The sequence below is a fragment of the Trichomycterus rosablanca genome, chromosome 2, assembly GCF_030014385.1.
Source record: "Trichomycterus rosablanca isolate fTriRos1 chromosome 2, fTriRos1.hap1, whole genome shotgun sequence".
NCBI lineage: Eukaryota > Metazoa > Chordata > Actinopteri > Siluriformes > Trichomycteridae > Trichomycterus > Trichomycterus rosablanca.
This window is the reverse complement of record NC_085989.1, coordinates 27352272-27371176: the sequence shown is the minus strand read 5'-3', so window position 1 is coordinate 27371176 and position 18905 is coordinate 27352272. Positions and strand designations below refer to the sequence as shown.

Genomic DNA, 18905 nt, shown 5'->3' with positions numbered 1-18905 from the left:
AATCATTGCATAGAGTAACCCAGTGATGCACCCTTTTTATCCAGATCACAGATCAGGTGTCCCAACTCTTTTATACCCTCCCCAACTCGGTTGGTATAAATATAAATGAGTCGTGTGACTCGTTCCTTTTTATCCAACTCAACCCTGGGGTCTTTAGGCAGAACTTGGCTGGTAAGTTGGACCTGTTCTAGTTCTGTTCCTTTTGGTAAGTCTTCTAGATTTTCTTAATAAATATTAAACAAACGTAATGTTAGTGTTATAGTATATTGGTCTTTGGCTTAAGCACTTGAGAAACGGAGTTTGTCTTGCTACTGGCCTCTACCGCATTTTAAACAGCTGTTGAAATGGCAGTCTGGAACAACATGGCCGCCTCCAGCAACTCAACATGGAGGTTGTAAGGGAGGAGGCAGCAGCAGAAACGGCTTGGAGCGAATTTGCCACGGTTTAGATATTTGTTCAAAGACTGCTTTACATTTCTGGCGTTTGATAGTCTAGGAATACTAGTTTTAGTCGTTGAAATTAGTCGGGACTATAGTAAAATTTAATGTTAGCAATTTATTAAATCTAACTTGAAATGTTAATTAAAATTTGTGTAATTTAGGGTATTAAATCCCCTTTTTCCCTTCACATGGACAAGCTAATAGTTTGTGTATAACACTAGAAGTGATGGATACAGTCTAAGCTTCGGTTTCATATTCAAATTTCAGCCCAGTTAAACAGGCTAACGTAATAATGTGGGTATAACGTTTCAGAAGATAAAGTTAAGCGCCCTGTACATAGAGTTCATGTGAAGTTCATGTACGGTGTTTCATACTGCTCTTTACGTTTTCGGCTAATCACTAAATCATACCATTCTAGGCGTAATGTTTGTTCTGCTAGGAAGATGCAAAACGTAATATACTACAAAACTCATGACCCATACCGTAGTAACTTTGTTCAAACGCAGTAATTGTTTCCTCAAAACGTACTGTAACTCTTAAACATGTGCTTTACCGGCGTTTTAGTCACACGTTGACTTAGGCGGGTGAACTAATACCATGTCTCTCCACAGTAATTCACCACTATGGGGAAAGAAAAGATCCACATCAACATCGTGGTTATCGGCCACGTCGATTCCGGTAAATCTACCACCACCGGTCATCTGATCTACAAATGCGGTGGCATCGACAAGAGAACCATCGAAAAATTTGAGAAGGAAGCAGCAGAGGTGGGCTTGCTTACGCGTATTCACTGTTGCTATGAATAAACTGTGAATGTTAAGTAAAGCATTCGGCCTGGCTTTTTATGGGTGCGCCGTTTTAGTGGCCAGTATTAATAACGTGGATGGAGTACAGGCGCCACCTACTGTTTCAGTTATCTACACGGTCTGTATAGATAGTCATGTCATTCTTATCTGTATAAGGTTTTATTTGTATTAATATGAAATATCCATAGTTTATGCTTTGACTGAGCTCTTGTAAAGAGAATTTATGTTTTGTACACTTTCGTACACACCAAGTCATGACAGTCCCAGAATTTCATTTATTTCATTTATAACTTCTTTTTCTTTACATTTACATTTTCTGCATTTAGCAGACGCTCTTATCCAGAGCGACTTACAGAAGTGCTTCCATAGTAAACATTTCATTTATCAAGTTTTAGTAAACAGTCGAAGAACACAAATCTGCTGAAACCTGTTAGAACCTTTTTTTTTTTTTTTTTTTTTTTTTTTTGGAAATGGAAAAAAATTTTTAGTAAATAAGTACAAGTCAGCTTAAGTGTTTAGTAAAAAGGTGGGTTTTTAATTGTTTTTTAAAGACAGCAAGAGACTCCGATGTTCGGACAGACAGAGGAAGTTCATTCCACCACTTGGGTGCTAGAACAGAGAAGAGCCTTGATGCTTGTCTTCCTTTAGTCCTGGGTGGAGGCTCAAGTCGAGCGAGACTAGTGGCTCGGAGGTTGCGTGGTACAGAGGTTGCGTAGACCTCGAAGGTAGCTTGGGGCTGGTCCATTTTTGGCTTTGTAGGCGAGCATCAGTGTTTTAAACTGAATGCGTGCAGCTACAGGAAGCCGGTGAAGAGAACGCAGCAGTGGGGTGATGTGGCAGTGTTTGGGCTGGTTAAAAATCAAGGGTTTAATAGTGGACATGGGAGCTCCTGCCAGGAGGGAGTTGCAGTAGTCCAACCGTGAGATTACAAGTGATTGGACCAGAATCTGGGTAGCTTCCCTGGAGAGAAATGGTCGAATCTTCCTGATGTTGTACAGGAGGAACCGGCACGATCTTGTCATGTTGGCTATATAAGGAGAGAAGGTCAGCTGGTTATCCAGGACAACACCACGGCTTCTTACCTTATCAGATGGTCTGATCTGGGAATCATCTGGGAAATGACTAGGTCCTGGGTTGGAGATTGATCTCCGGGAATGAGCAACATCTCTGTCTTGCTGGGATTAAGTTTTAGATGATGAGCTGACCTCCATTGTGAGATATCTCGCAGACATGCTGAGATGCGAGCTGAGACTTGTGTGTCTGAAGGAGGAAATGACAGAACGAGCTGAGTGTCATCTGCATAGGAGTGGTAGGAGAAGCCATGGGAGGCTATGACCTTACCCAGAGAGCGGGTGTAGATAGAGAAAAGAAGTGGGCCAAGTACAGAGCCCTGAGGAACACCGGTTGAGAGAGTGCATGGGGGAGATATGGATCCCCTCCATGACACTTGGTAGGAGCGCCCTTCGAGGTAGGAGGCCATCCAATGCCATGCTGAACCAGTTACTCCAAGGTTGGAGAGACTGGACAAGAGAATGCTGTGATTCACTGTGTCGAAGGCTGCAGAGAGGTCAAGAAGAATAAGGACTGATGACAGTGGCTGCTTTGGCTGCATGAAGCTTCTCAGTAACAGCTACAAGTGCTGTTTCCGTAGAATGCGCTGCCTTGAAGCCAGACTGGTACGGATCGTGGAGGTCATTCTGAGTAAAAGATTTTTCTTAAATGATTGGAATACATTCTATTTTTTTCACAAATCTGAGATTTCTTTAGCATATATATATATATATATATATATATATATATATATATATTTTTTTTCTTCTTTTTTTTCTTCTTTTTTTTTTTTTTTTTTTAATCTATTTATTTATTTTTATTTATTTTTTTTAACTAATGGGCTAAGTATATACAAACACAACTTGTTTTTGCGTTCATTGCCCCATAGTCAAACACTATAATATTAATTATTAGATTTCTGGCATAACAGGGCACATTTTAAAGCTTTCTCTAGCTTCGTTTACCCAATCCAAAAATAATCTTGAGCATAATATTATTACAACCATGCTTGATACCACGTATCACTTTGATGGGTTTAAATGTCTCACCTTTTCTCCCATGGGAACCAAATAACTAAATTTTTGTTTCGTCTAAACACAAAGCTCATTGAAAAGGCTTTTACTTTTTGTGTTGAGCAACAAGATTAAAGGTGTCTTAATTTCATACCAGTGAGTAAAGCTTGCTTAATTGTGGACAGCACCACCTTGGACCAGCAGCTTTTAATTCACAGCAATCCTGCTTGTTTTATTTTCTTTGGTTTACATCTGATCATAACTTAAAAGTATTACCCCGCAACATAAGGCTGACAGTCTGTTTTTTTCTGGCCTTGACAAAAAGAAAAAACTTTAAATGATAAGTAATAATTCTGTTTTTTAAACATAAAAAAACCAAACAAAATATTTAAAAAATAGTTTTAGTGAGTATATAATTGCTTTAAAATTATGCCTGCTTGATGCAGGTTATGTTTTGTGCATAAACAAATAAAAAACCCGAGCTGATATAAAAGAAACATCCTGAAAGGGATGAGGGAATATGTTGAGAATCACCAACTTTGCCAAACAATTGTCCATTAATAATCCAACAATTCCTCAACAAATGATTGTAGGGATTTAAGCTAACCATCTACAGTGCACAATATCATGAATAAAGTTTTTAAAAACTAAAACAAAAGAAAAACAATGTGATTTACTGTACATGAGCCTTCATTTACTGACAACAGCACAAAAACAGATGTCTAGTGTTCTTACTGTCCAAATGAATTTATATTTTACAAATTGGCCACTGTCCAATTCTCTTTTTTGTAGTGTGTCATACAATTTCAATGGAAAACAGATCTGTACTGCAGACAGGCCAGTCAAGTACATAAACTCTGTGTGTACAAAACCACACTGTTGTAGCACAACCAGAGAGACCTGACGTTGTCTTGCTAAAATAACCTTTATTCCAATGTATGCCTTCACATCAATGTACACTAATGTACCCCAATACAATAAGATGTTAACTTTTATGGCTTTCAAAGATAATAATCTGTTTTTGTAATTTTTATCTTTGACACAGAGAACATCCGTTTTTCCGATAACAACCTGAAACGTGAACTTGCCTAACCACAGCACACATTTCATGTCTTTTCGTTCATGTCGGATAAACACAGGCCCAGAGAACTTGCTGGTGTTTATGCATAGAATTAATGTAAAGCTTGTTCTTTGTGAAGAGTTTCAGATTGCATTTCTTGATGCAGTGGTGAAAATGGTTTTTTGCAGTACTTACAAGTCCAGGTGGCTATATTTATCAGTACCTTGACATTTTGTGTGTTAAGGGACAATGCCATCTGAGGGCTCAAAGGTCTGGCACTCACAATAGTGTGTACATGGCATCATACCTACACGGACCGAGATTTCTCTGAATTTCCTTAATCTTTTCACAATATTTTGTTGTGAGCCATGACTCATCTTTATTTGCAAAAACTGAGCCTGTGGTGAAATGTTTTATACCAAATCTTCATTCCCTCACTTGTTACCAATTCACCTGCTTATTGTGGAATGTTTTTAAATTAAATATAAAAAAAATGAAATACTTAAATATTATTTTATTTTGCCTGTCACAACTTTTTTAGAGAGTGTTAAAAGCATCAAATTTAAAATGTTTATATGTCGATTATAGAACCAAGCTGGTCAAGAAAAACACTGGAAATGTTTTGTTTGACTTTTTTCAGTTAAATAAAAGCTCAAGAGAATAAACAAATTAAGTTTTACATAAATTGGTTTGTTTCTGCCAAAAATATTTTAATATACTGTATATTTAGAAAACCAATAATAATCTGCTAAAAAATCATTAAATAAATCATTAAAATACCAAGACTGCCATAAAATAGAAGTGTACCTAAACATGTAAACCTGTACATAATTTTGCATTTCTTTTGAATTCCTTTGTGGTCTTGTTTTGCAAAATGAACATTTTAGATATTTGGATTTTAAAGGGCAAACTAGCAATAAATTATAGCCAGTTTGTCATGAAAATGTGTGTATACACAAGTATTGTGAAATAATTAGTGTAAATAATGGTTAAATATGATACAAAATGTATGATATGTAATTAACACATACATAGGAAAAATGTTTCTTAATTTTATTACCTTTCAGTAACGACAATACAGCAATTTAACATAAAGTGAATCCTTTTTTCTCCATATTTTCTACCAGTCACCTGTCATATACTGTTTGTAATTGTGCTTGTTATTGATTTCAAACATTCATATCTTTACAATAGATGGGCAAGGGCTCCTTCAAGTACGCCTGGGTGCTGGACAAACTGAAGGCTGAGCGTGAGCGGGGTATCACCATTGATATTTCTCTTTGGAAGTTTGAGACCAGCAAGTTCTACATCACCATCATTGATGCTCCTGGACACAGAGATTTCATCAAGAACATGATCACTGGTACTTCACAGGTTAGTCTGTTGTTTTCAGCCTAAAATTATTTCCTACAGGCTCTTTTTTCCATTTACAATAAAATGTTTCCTTATGTCACTATGAAGATTATTTTGGTTATTGTATGTTGAAAAGTTAAACTTGCTGTTTACTGTCTAAATCTATTGTCACTCTAAACAACCTACCCTTTTTATTACTGAAACCTTTTGGCAAAATATGGCTTGTCTTAACCTACAACCCTTTAAGACAAGGCAAGAAAAACTGAAAGTCTTTTCTGTACTTGCTTACAGGTGCTAGGCCCTAAAACTCCCTTAAACAAGCTCTAAATAATTATCCAGTTTATGCTTCTTTTTATTACTTATTACCTGTATTTACTTATTTGTTAGCTCTGACTCTGTCAGTGTCCTGCTTTTCAAAGTTATGCACATTTATTTGTAAATGTATGTTCAGTTTATATATATATATATATACTGTATATATATATATATATATATATATATATATATATATACAGTGCCTTGCAAAAGTATTCACCCCCTTGACTTTTTACCTCTTTTGTTAAATTACAGCCTGTAATTTAAATGTTTATTTAATCTGAATTTTATGTAATAGATCTGCACAAAGTCATTTAAGTTGGTGAGGTGAAATGAGAAAAAAAAATATATGTATATAAAAATTTTAAATAATAAACTGGAAAATGGCATGTGCGTATGTATTCACCCCCTTTGCTATGAAGCCCCTAAAAAGTTCTGGTGCAACCAATTACCTTCAGAAGTCACATAATTAGTGAAATAAAGTTCACCTGTGTGCAATCTATGTGTCACATGATCTGTCAGTATCTATACACCTTTTCTAAAAGGACCCAGAGGCTGCAATACCACTAAGCAAGAGGCACCACTAACCAAACAAAACCATGAAGACCAAGGAGCTCTCCACACAAGTCAGGGATAAAGTTGTTGAGAAGTACAAGTCAGGGTTGGGTTATAAAAAAATTTCCAAATCTTTGATGATACCCCGAAGCACAATCAAATCCATCATCATCAAATGGAAAGAACATGGTACCACAACAAATCTGCCAAGAGGGGGCCGTCCACCACAACTCACAGACTGGGCAAGGAGGGCAATAATCAGAGAGGCAATACAGAGACCACAGGTAACCCTGAAGGAGCTGCAGAGTTCCACAGCAGAGACTGGAGTATCTGTCCATAGGACCACAATAAGCCGTACACTCCACAGAGCTGGGCTTTATGGAAGGGTGGCTAGAAAAAAGCCATTACTTAAAGATAAAAATAGGAAAGAACGTTTTGAGTTTGCCAAAAAGCATGTGAAAGACTCCCCAAATGTATGGAGAAAGGTGCTCTGGTCAGATGAGACTAAAATTGAACTTTTTGGCCACCAAGGAAAACGCTATGTCTGGCGCAAACCCAACACATCTCATCACCCCAAGAACACCATTCCCACAGTGAAACATGGTGGTGGCAGCATCATGCTGTGGGGATGTTTCTCAGCAGCAGGGACTGGGAAACTGGTCAGAATTGAGGGAAAGATGGATGGTGCTAAATACAGGGATATTCTTGAGCAAAATCTGTTTCAGTCTGCCAGTGATTTGAGACTGGGACGGAGGTTTACCTTTCAGCTGGACAATGACCCTAAGCATACTGCAAAAGCAACACTCGAGTGGTTTAAGGCGAAACATTTAAATGTGTTGGAATGGCCTAGTCAAAGTCCAGACCTTAATCCAATTGAGAATCTGTGGTCAGACTTGAAGATTGCTGTTCACCAGCGGAAACCATCCAGCTTGAAAGAGCTGGAGCAGTTTTGCCTTGAGGAATGGGCAAAAATCCCAGTGGCTAGATGTGGCAAACTCATACAGACTTATCCAAAGCGACTTGCAGCTATAATTGCTGCAAAAGGTGGCTCTACAAAGTACTGACATTAGGGGGGTGAATAGTTATGCACATTGAAGTTTTCTGTTATTTTGTCTTATTTGTTGTTTGCTTCACAATAAAAAAAAATTCACATCTTCAAAGGTGTAGGCCTGTTCTTTAAATGAAATGATGCAAACCCCCAAACAATACATTTTAATTTCACGTTGTGAGCCAACAAAACACGAAAAATGCTCAGGGGGGTGAATACTTTTGCAAGCCACTGTATATACAGTACAGGCCAAAAGTTTGGACACACCAGCCAAAAGTTTGGACACACCTTCTCTTCAATGTTTATTATTTTTATTTTCTACATTGTAGATTAATACTGAAGACATCCAAACTATGAAGAATTATGTAGTGAACCAAAAAGTGTTAAACAAACCAGAATATGTTTTATATTTTACCAACTCTACCTCTGCACAACCCAACTGATGGTCTCAAACACATTAAAAAAGCAACAAATTCCAAAAATTCACTCTAGACAAGGCACAAACATTCATTGAAAACCATTCCAGGTGGAAACCTAATAAAGCTGGTTGAGAAAATTTCAAAGAGTGTGCAAATCTGTCATTAAAGCAAAAGATGGCTACTTTGAAGAATCTAAAATATAAAACATATTCTGGTTTGTTTAACACTTTTTTGTTTACTACATAATTCCATGTGTGTTCCTTCATAGTTTGGATGTCTTTAGTATTAATCTACAATGTAGAAAATTTAAAAAAAAATTAAGAAAAACCACAGGAATGAGAAGGTGTGTCCAAACTTTTGGCCTGTACTGTGTATATATATATATATATATATATATATATATATATATATATATATATATATATATATTAGGGCTGTCGAAGTTAACGCGATAATAACGCATTAACGCAATCTCAATTTAACGCGATTAAAAACAATAGTGCCGTTAACTCAAATTCTAGTTCATGTTGAGACTTGACTGGTAGAACCAACGTTTTAATGTCGGACTTGCCACCGTTGTTCATTTGCGGTTTGTTAAAATAATATAACTGAGCGTCGTAGGGATGCACTTGCATAATAAAGAAATAAATACACGGTATATTCACAAGTTGTCGGGAGCAAAACACTTTATTAACTTAATCTGTTACGGCACTGAATACCGGAGTCAAGCACGCTAGTCCATGAACTATGGAAGCCCCAAAAGGGTCAAAACACACTCACTTCGTGTAGAAACGTCCACTTTTCACATTTCACTTAAAAAACCTTGTTTTCTATAACATTTACACAGATTTTATTTAATGCGATTAATCGCGATTAACTATATGAAATTCTGAGATTAATCGCGATTAAAAATTTTAATCGTTTGACAGCCCTAATATATATATATATATATATATATATATTTATTTATTTATTTATTTATTTATTTATTATTTTTGCATTAGGCTGACTGTGCTGTGCTGATCGTTGCTGCTGGTGTCGGTGAGTTTGAGGCTGGTATCTCCAAGAACGGACAAACCCGTGAACACGCCCTTCTCGCTTTCACCCTGGGAGTGAAGCAGCTTATTGTTGGAGTCAACAAGATGGACTCCACTGAGCCCCCATACAGCCAGGCTCGCTTTGAGGAAATCACCAAAGAAGTCAGCGCCTACATCAAGAAGATTGGTTACAATCCCGCAGCTGTTGCTTTTGTGCCAATTTCTGGATGGCATGGAGACAACATGCTGGAGCCCAGCACCAATGTGAGAGCCAAAACATGGCAATGTACTTATTATATATATATAATGGTTGAAAGACTAGCATATAATTAACATACACTCATTAACATATTAAAATGACTGACTTTAGCACAGTCATTTTATATACAGTGTATCACAAAAGTGAGTACACCCCTCACATTTCTGCAGATATTTAAGTATATCTTTTCATGGGACAACACTGACAAAATGACACTTTGACACAATGAAAAGTAGTCTGTGTGCAGCTTATATAACAGTGTAAATTTATTCTTCCCTCAAAATAACTCAATATACAGCCATTAATGTCTAAACCACCGGCAACAAAAGTGAGTACACCCCTTAGTGAAAGTTCCTGAAGTGTCAATATTTTGTGTGGCCACCATTATTTCCCAGAACTGCCTTAACTCTCCTGGGCATGGAGTTTACCAGAGCTTCACAGGTTGCCACTGGAATGCTTTTCCACTCCTCCATGACGACATCACGGAGCTGGCGGATATTCGAGACTTTGCGCTCCTCCACCTTCCGCTTGAGGATGCCCCAAAGATGTTCTATTGGGTTTAGGTCTGGAGACATGCTTGGCCAGTCCATCACCTTTACCCTCAGCCTCTTCAATAAAGCAGTGGTCGTCTTAGAGGTGTGTTTGGGGTCATTATCATGCTGGAACACTGCCCTGCGACCCAGTTTCCGGAGGGAGGGGATCATGCTCTGCTTCAGTATTTCACAGTACATATTGGAGTTCATGTGTCCCTCAATGAAATGTAACTCCCCAACACCTGCTGCACTCATGCAGCCCCAGACCATGGCATTCCCACCACCATGCTTGACTGTAGGCATGACACACTTATCTTTGTACTCCTCACCTGATTGCCGCCACACATGCTTGAGACCATCTGAACCAAATAAATGAATCTTGGTCTCATCAGACCATAGGACATGGTTCCAGTAATCCATGTCCTTTGTTGACATGTCTTCAGCAAACTGTTTGCGGGCTTTCTTGTGTAGAGACTTCAGAAGAGGCTTCCTTCTGGGGTGAAAGCCATGCAGACTAATTTGATGTAGTGTGCGGCGTATGGTCTGAGCACTGACAGGCTGACCCCCCACCTTTTCAATCTCTGCAGCAATGCTGACAGCACTCCTGCGCCTATCTTTCAAAGACAGCAGTTGGATGTGACGCTGAGCACGTGCACTCAGCTTCTTTGGACGACCAACGCGAGGTCTGTTCTGAGTGGACCCTGCTCTTTTAAAACGCTGGATGATCTTGGCCACTGTGCTGCAGCTCAGTTTCAGGGTGTTGGCAATCTTCTTGTAGCCTTGGCCATCTTCATGTAGCGCAACAATTCGTCTTTTAAGATCCTCAGAGAGTTCTTTGCCATGAGGTGCCATGTTGGAACTTTCAGTGACCAGTATGAGAGAGTGTGAGAGCTGTACTACTAAATTGAACACACCTGCTCCCTATGCACACCTGAGACCTAGTAACACTAACAAATCACATGACATTTTGGAGGGAAAATGACAAGCAGTGCTCAATTTGGACATTTAGGGGTGTAGTCTCTTAGGGGTGTACTCACTTTTGTTGCCGGTGGTTTAGACATTAATGGCTGTATATTGAGTTATTTTGAGGGAAGAATAAATTTACACTGTTATATAAGCTGCACACAGACTACTTTTCATTGTGTCAAAGTGTCATTTTGTCAGTGTTGTTCCATGAAAAGATATACTTAAATATCTGCAGAAATGTGAGGGGTGTACTCACTTTTGTGATACACTGTATATATATATACAGTGTATCACAAAAGTGAGTACACCCCTCACATTTCTGTAAATATTTCATTATATCTTTTCATGGGACAACACTATAGACATGAAACTTCGATATAACTTAGAGTAGTCAGTGTACAACTTGTATAGCAGTGTAGATTTACTGTCTTCTGAAAATAAGGCTTTCTTGTGCGTCAGCTTCCTTCTGGGATGACGACCATGCAGACCGAGTTGATGCAGTGTGCGGCGTATGGTCTGAGCACTGACAGGCTGACCTCCCACGTCTTCAACCTCTGCAGCAATGCTGGCAGCACTCATGTGTCTATTTTTTAAAGCCAACCTCTGGATATGACGCCGAACACGTGGACTCAACTTCTTTGGTCGACCCTGGCGAAGCCTGTTCCGAGTGGAACCTGTCCTGGAAAACCGCTGTATGACCTTGGCCACCATGCTGTAGCTCAGTTTCAGGGTGTTAGCAATCTTCTTATAGCCCAGGCCATCTTTGTGGAGAGCAACAATTCTATTTCTCACATCCTCAGAGAGTTCTTTGCCATGAGGTGCCATGTTGAATATCCAGTGGCCAGTATGAGAGAATTGTACCCAAAACACCAAATTTAACAGCCCTGCTCCCCATTTACACCTGGGACCTTGACACATGACACCAGGGAGGGACAACGACACATTTGGGCACAATTTGGACATGTTCACTGTGGGGTGTACTCACTTATGTTGCCAGCTATTTAGACATTAATGGCTGTGTGTTGAGTTATTTTCAGAAGACAGTAAATCTACACTGCTATACAAGTTGTACACTGGCTACTCTAAGTTATATCCAAGTTTCATGTCTATAGTGTTGTCCCATGAAAAGATATAATGAAATATTTGCAGAAATGTGAGGGGTGTACTCACTTTTGTGATACACTGATATATATATATATATATACCGTATATATATATATATATATATATATATATATATATATATATATATATATATATATATATATATATATATATATATATATATATATATATATATATATATATATATATACCGTATATATAAGTGTAATTAATATATACAGTATAGAGTATGTACAGTGGGGTCAAAAAGTATTTAGTCAGCCACTGATTGTGCAGGTTCTCCTACTTAGAAAGATGAGAGAGGTCTGTAATTTTCATCATAGGTACACTTCAACTATGAGAGACAACATGAGAAAAAAAAATCCAGGAAATCACATTGTAGGATTTTTAAAGAATTTATTTGTAAATTATGGTGGAAAATAAGTATTTGGTCAATAACAAACAAGCAAGATTTCTGGCTCTCACAGACCTGTAACTTCTTCTTTAAGAAGCTCTTCTGTCCTCCACTCGTTACCTGTATTAATGGCACCTGTTTGACCTCGTTATCTGTATAAAAGACACCTGTCCACAGCTTCAAACAGTTAGACTCCAAACTCAACCATGGCCAAGACCAAAGAGCTGTCGAAGGACACCAGGTAGAAAACTGTAGACCTGCACCAGGCTGGGAAGAGTAAATCTACAATAGGCAAGCAGGTTGGTGTGAATAAATCAACTGTGGGAACAATTGTAAGAAAATGGAAGACATACAAGACCATTGATAATCTCCCTTGGGGTCAAGATCTCATCCCGTGGGTACCTGCAGTACCAGGCGTGTCCGCCTGCTTAAGCCAGTACATGTCTAGGCCCGTCTGAAGTTTGCCAGAGAGCATATGGATGATCCAGAAGAGGATTGGGAGAATATCATGTGGTCAGATGAAACCAAAATGGAACTTTTTGGTAAAAACTCAACTCGTCGTGTTTGGAGGAAGAAGAAGAACCCAAGAACACCATACCTACTGTGAAGCATGGTGGTGGGAACATCATGCTTTGGGGCTGTTTTTCTGCAAAGGGGACAGGACGACTGATCCGTGTTAAGGGAAGAATGAACGGGGCCATGTGTCGTGAGATTTTAAGCCAAAACCTCCTTCCATCACTGAGAGCATTGAAGATGGAACGTGGCTGGGTCTTCCAGCATGACAATGATCCCAAACACACCGCTGGGGCAACGAAGGAGTGGCTCCGTAAAAAGCATTTCAAGGTCCTGGAGTGGCCTAGCCAGTCTCCAGACCTCAACCCCATAGAAAATTTGTGGAGTCCGTGTTGCCCAGCGACAGCCCCAAAACATCACTGCTCTAGAGGAGATCTGCATGGAGGAATGGGCCAAAATACCAGCTACAGTGTGTGCAAACCTGGTGAAGACTTACAGGAAACGTTTGACCTCTGTCATTGCCAACAAAGGTTATGTTACAAAGTATTAAGTTGAACTTTTGTTATTGACCAAATACTTATTTTCCACCATAATTTACAAATAAATTCTTAAAAAATCCTACAATGTGATTTCCTGGATTTTTTTTTCTCATTTTGTCTCTTTGTCTCTCATAGTTGAAGTGTACCTATGATGAAAATTACAGACCTCTCTCATCTTTCTAAGTAGGAGAACTTGCACAATCAGTGGCTGACTAAATACTTTTTGGCCCCACTGTATGTATGTATGTATATATATATACAGTATATATATATACAGTATATATACAGTGTATCACAAAAGTGAGTACACCCCTCACATTTCTGCAGATATTTAAGTATATCTTTTCATGGGACAACACTGACAAAATGACACTTTGACACAATGAAAAGTAGTCTGTGTGCAGCTTATATAACAGTGTAAATGTATTCTTCCCTCAAAATAACTCAATATACAGCCATTAATGTCTAAACCACCGGCAACAAAAGTGAGTACACCCCTTAGTGAAAGTTCCTGAAGTGTCAATATTTTGTGTGGCCACCATTATTTCCCAGAACTGCCTTAACTCTCCTGGGCATGGAGTTTACCAGAGCTTCACAGGTTGCCACTGGAATGCTTTTCCACTCCTCTATGACGACATCACGGAGCTGGTGGATATTCGAGACTTTGCGCTCCTCCACCTTCCGCTTGAGGATGCCCCAAAGATGTTCTATTGGGTTTAGGTCTGGAGACATGCTTGGCCAGTCCATCACCTTTACCTTCAGCCTCTTCAATAAAGCAGTGGTCGTCTTAGAGGTGTGTTTGGGGTCATTATCATGCTGGAACACTGCCCTGCGACCCAGTTTCCGGAGGGAGGGGATCATGCTCTGCTTCAGTATTTCACAGTACATATTGGAGTTCATGTGTCCCTCAATGAAATGTGACTCCCCAACACCTGCTGCACTCATGCAGCCCCAGACCATGGCATTCCCACCACCATGCTTGACTGTAGGCATGACACACTTATCTTTGTACTCCTCACCTGATTGCCGCCACACATGCTTGAGACCATCTGAACCAAACAAATTAATCTTGGTCTCATCAGACCATAGGACATGGTTCCAGTAATCCATGTCCTTTGTTGACATGTCTTCAGCAAACTGTTTGCGAGCTTCCTTGTGTAGAGACTTCAGAAGAGGCTTCCTTCTGGGGTGACAGCCATGCAGACCAATTTGATGTAGTGTGTGGCGTATGGTCTGAGCACTGACAGGCTGACCCCCCACCTTTTCAATCTCTGCAGCAATGCTGACAGCACTCCTGCGCCTATCTTTCAAAGACAGCAGTTGGATGTGACGCTGAGCACGTGCACTCAGCTTCTTTGGACGACCAACGCGAGGTCTGTTCTGAGTGGACCCTGCTCTTTTAAAACGCTGGATGATCTTGGCCACTGTGCTGCAGCTCAGTTTCAGGGTGTTGGCAATCTTCTTGTAGCCTTGGCCATCTTCATGTAGCACAACAATTCGTCTTTTAAGATCCTCAGAGAGTTCTTTGCCATAAGGTGCCATGTTGGAACTTTCAGTGACCAGTATGAGAGAGTGTGAGAGCTGTACTACTAAATTGAACACACCTGCTCCCTATGCACACCTGAGACCTAGTAACACTAACGAGTCACATGACATTTTGGAGGGAAAATGACAAGCAGTGCTCAATTTGGACATTTAGGGGTGTAGTCTCTTAGGGGTGTACTCACTTTTGTTGCCGGTGGTTTAGACATTAATTGCTGTATATTGAGTTATTTTGAGGGAAGAATAAATTTACACTGTTATATAAGCTGCACACAGACTACTTTTCATTGTGTCAAAGTGTCATTTTGTCAGTGTCGTCCCATGAAAAGATATACTTAAATATCTGCAGAAATGTGACCGGTGTACTCACTTTTGTGATACACTGTATATATATATATATATATATATATATATATATATATATATATACATACTGTAGACTGTATACTGTATATATTAATGACCTGTTTAGGAGACTAGATCAGGATGCACTGCAAGATACAACACATTTGAATCACATTTGTATCACATTTTGACAGGTCAGAACTGTTTTGACAGCAGATTAGTCAATTGTACGAATGTTTTGTCTCATCAGTACATGCACATGCATTTATGTCTTGAATAGCATTAATAGTCCAGAATTATCAAGTAAAAAATTTAAATGTTTTTACTACTAATACTAATAAAATACTATCCAAAGCATGAAAAATGATAAGTCTTTTTACACTTTGTAGATGGGCTGGTTCAAAGGATGGAAAATTGAGCGCAAGGAAGGGGGTAGTAATGGTACCACTCTCCTAGAATCTCTGGATTCCATCCTGCCCCCTTCTCGCCCCACTGACAAGCCTCTTCGTCTGCCCCTGCAGGACGTCTACAAAATTGGAGGTAAATTCCTGTACCATTAACCTTTTTACCTTTATTATTTAGTGCTTCTGGAAACTGAAACAGCACACACTTTTGCTTCTTAGGTATTGGAACCGTACCTGTTGGCCGTGTGGAGACTGGCATCCTTAAGCCTGGCATGGTTGTGACTTTTGCTCCAGTCAATGTTACCACTGAGGTCAAGTCTGTTGAGATGCACCATGAATCTCTTGTTGAGGCTTTGCCCGGTGACAACGTTGGTTTTAACGTCAAGAACGTGTCTGTAAAGGACATACGTCGTGGTAACGTGGCTGGAGACAGCAAAAACGACCCACCAATGGAGGCTGGCAACTTCACAGCTCAGGTGAGATACAAGTTAGTTTATCATTAAAAGCCATTTTGGCTTCATATTTTGTATTTGGGGACTTTTATTTCAAAGTAATTTACAAAATAGTTTTTTCCAGGTGGCACTAGAGCCACTGCACACCAGAAGGTGCTAAGAGATAATCAATGAAACATAAATGATGATCAAACTACGATTACAATTGATGAATTTTTTTTTTTTTCATTTTCTCTCCAGGTCATCATCCTGAACCACCCTGGCCAGATCTCTCAGGGTTATGCCCCTGTGCTGGACTGTCACACCGCCCACATTGCCTGCAAGTTTGCTGAGCTGAAGGAGAAAATTGACCGTCGTTCTGGTAAGAAGCTTGAGGACAACCCCAAGAACCTGAAGTCTGGTGATGCTGCCATCATACTTATGATCCCAGGAAAACCTATGTGTGTGGAGAGTTTCTCACAATACCCCCCTCTGGGTAAGTACAATAGTTGATAGTGCTACACTGTTATTTCTAGGAACTCAATTCACTACCATCACTTTTCATGCTTTCAACTTGAACTATTATTTTGCATTTGTTTCAGGCCGTTTTGCTGTGCGTGACATGAGGCAGACGGTTGCTGTTGGTGTCATCAAGGCTGTTGATAAGAAAGCCTCTACTGGTGGCAAAGTCACTAAATCTGCTCAAAAGGCTCAGAAAAGCAAATGAATTCCTTCATCAGACACCGAAGACATGCTTACACAGTCCACTCCTGCAATGTCCCAGAATTTTAACTTGTTTCTTAAAGACTGGCTTATGTTGATACAAGCTCATCGCAAAAGCTTCAGAAGGAAAGGAGTTCATTAATTTGAACAAAATTATTACAATAATAAAATTCATTATAAACAAAATTGCTGCATTTATTGTTTTACATTCAAATGCACCACATTTTAGAGAGATAACTCTAAATCTACACATCTGCACATAACTACTATGTATTATAGCATTTCAATTGCAAATGCAGTTTCATTGGGTCAAAAGACAACACGTCAAAAGACATTTTCTTTTTCTAGTTAACACAACAGTAAAGATAAGTTCATGATAAATATATTATTGAGAAAAAATCAGTAGACCTAAGAGCCAGTTTGCGGAACACCAAAGTTTAGGTTTGTTAGCACAGAAAACACACTACAGGACTTGATCACAAGTGACCATTGCTATCTCTACTATCTACCACTATCTCTGTGTGGTATTTAAGTTTTGTTTATGGTTTTTAAATTAATGTAAAAATGTGTCAAAAGAAAAAAATGAAAGTGGTTTACAAAAAAGAAAACAAAACAAATATAAAAGAATAATACATGCATATTAATTGTCTAAGTACATTTACATTTTCAGCATTTAGCAGACGCTTTTATCCAAAGCGACTTAGTTATCACTTAACACAATTTTTGAGCAATTGAGGGTTAAGGGCCTTGCTCAGGGGCCCAACAGTGGCAACTTGGCGGTAGTGCGGCTTGAACCGGCAACCTTTAGATTACTAGACCAGTACCTTAACCACTGAGCTATCACTGCCTAAGTAGACATTGTTAATCCAGTTTGACGACCTGAACAACTATTTTTACTGTGGTAAAATGTACAAACTTGAGGGTTGGGCTTGAAATGAACAAACAAAAGCCACTTATAACCTGAGAGACTGACTTACTAAATAGAAACCAAATGTTTAACGCTTGTGTACATTAAACTTGACTAACATTATTTATGGCATATTATTCATAAAATTTTATAGCACTAGTTAAACCTAAAAATACAATTAAACGATGAATTGTCACTTCAATTTTGCCTTGCTTCATGACCATTGAGCTTTTTTGAGTAACCATTGTGAAATTAAGGCATACACAAACAACTGTGGTGTCTAAGGTTTAGCTGTCATCTAGCGGGACAGAGATCTAGTAGTTATTTTATTTAGTCACTATTGTTTTTTACATACAGTGTATCACAAAAGTGAGTACACCCCTCACATTTCTGCAGATATTTAAGTATATCTTTTCATGGGACAACACTGACAAAATGACACTTTGACACAATGAAAAGTAGTCTGTGTGCAGCTTATATAACAGTGTAAATTTATTCTTCCCTCAAAATAACTCAATATACAGCCATTAATGTCTAAACCACCGGCAACAAAAGTGAGTACACCCCTAAGAGACTACACCCCTAAATGTCCAAATTGAGCACTGCTTGTCATTTTCCCTCCAAAATGTCATGTGATTTGTAAGTGTTACTAGGTCTCAGGTGTGCATAGGGAGCAGGTGTGTTCAATTTAGTAGTGAGAGCTTCACACTCTCTCATACTGGTCACTGAAAGTTCCAACATGGCACCTCATGGCAAAGAACTCTCTGAGGATCTTAAAAGACGAATTGTTGCGCTACATGAAGATGGCCAAGGCTACAAGAAGATTGCCAACACCCTGAAACTGAGCTGCAGCACAGTGGCCAAGATCATCCAGCGTTTTAAAAGAGCAGGGTCCACTCAGAACAGACCTCACGTTGGTCGTCCAAAGAAGCTGAGTGCACGTGCTCAGCGTCACATCCAACTGCTGTCTTTGAAAGATAGGCGCAGGAGTGCTGTCAGCATTGCTGCAGAGATTGAAAAGGTGGGGGGTCAGCCTGTCAGTGCTCAGACCATACGCCGCACACTACATCAAATTGGTCTGCATGGCTGTCACCCCAGAAGGAAGCCTCTTCTGAAGTCTCTACACAA

General features: G+C 39.2%; 1 protein-coding gene across 2 annotated transcripts; it reads left to right on the top strand.

Annotated features, from left to right (window-relative positions):
• Positions 1-114: 114 nt before the first annotated feature.
• On the top strand, positions 115-17056 carry LOC134331794 (elongation factor 1-alpha-like). Of its 2 annotated transcripts, none has more exons than XM_063013323.1 (8): positions 115-171; positions 1052-1207; positions 5564-5743; positions 9064-9360; positions 15702-15852; positions 15936-16192; positions 16409-16643; positions 16750-17056. In XM_063013323.1, exons 2-8 carry the CDS (start codon positions 1064-1066, stop codon positions 16872-16874), a joined length of 1389 nt encoding a protein of 462 aa, XP_062869393.1. In that variant the 5' UTR covers positions 115-171; positions 1052-1063; the 3' UTR covers positions 16875-17056. The 2 variants fall into 2 exon arrangements, with proteins under 2 accessions (XP_062869393.1, XP_062869403.1); XM_063013333.1 differs by lacking the exon at positions 115-171 and adding an exon at positions 189-205.
• The last annotated feature ends 1849 nt before the right edge of the window (positions 17057-18905 follow it).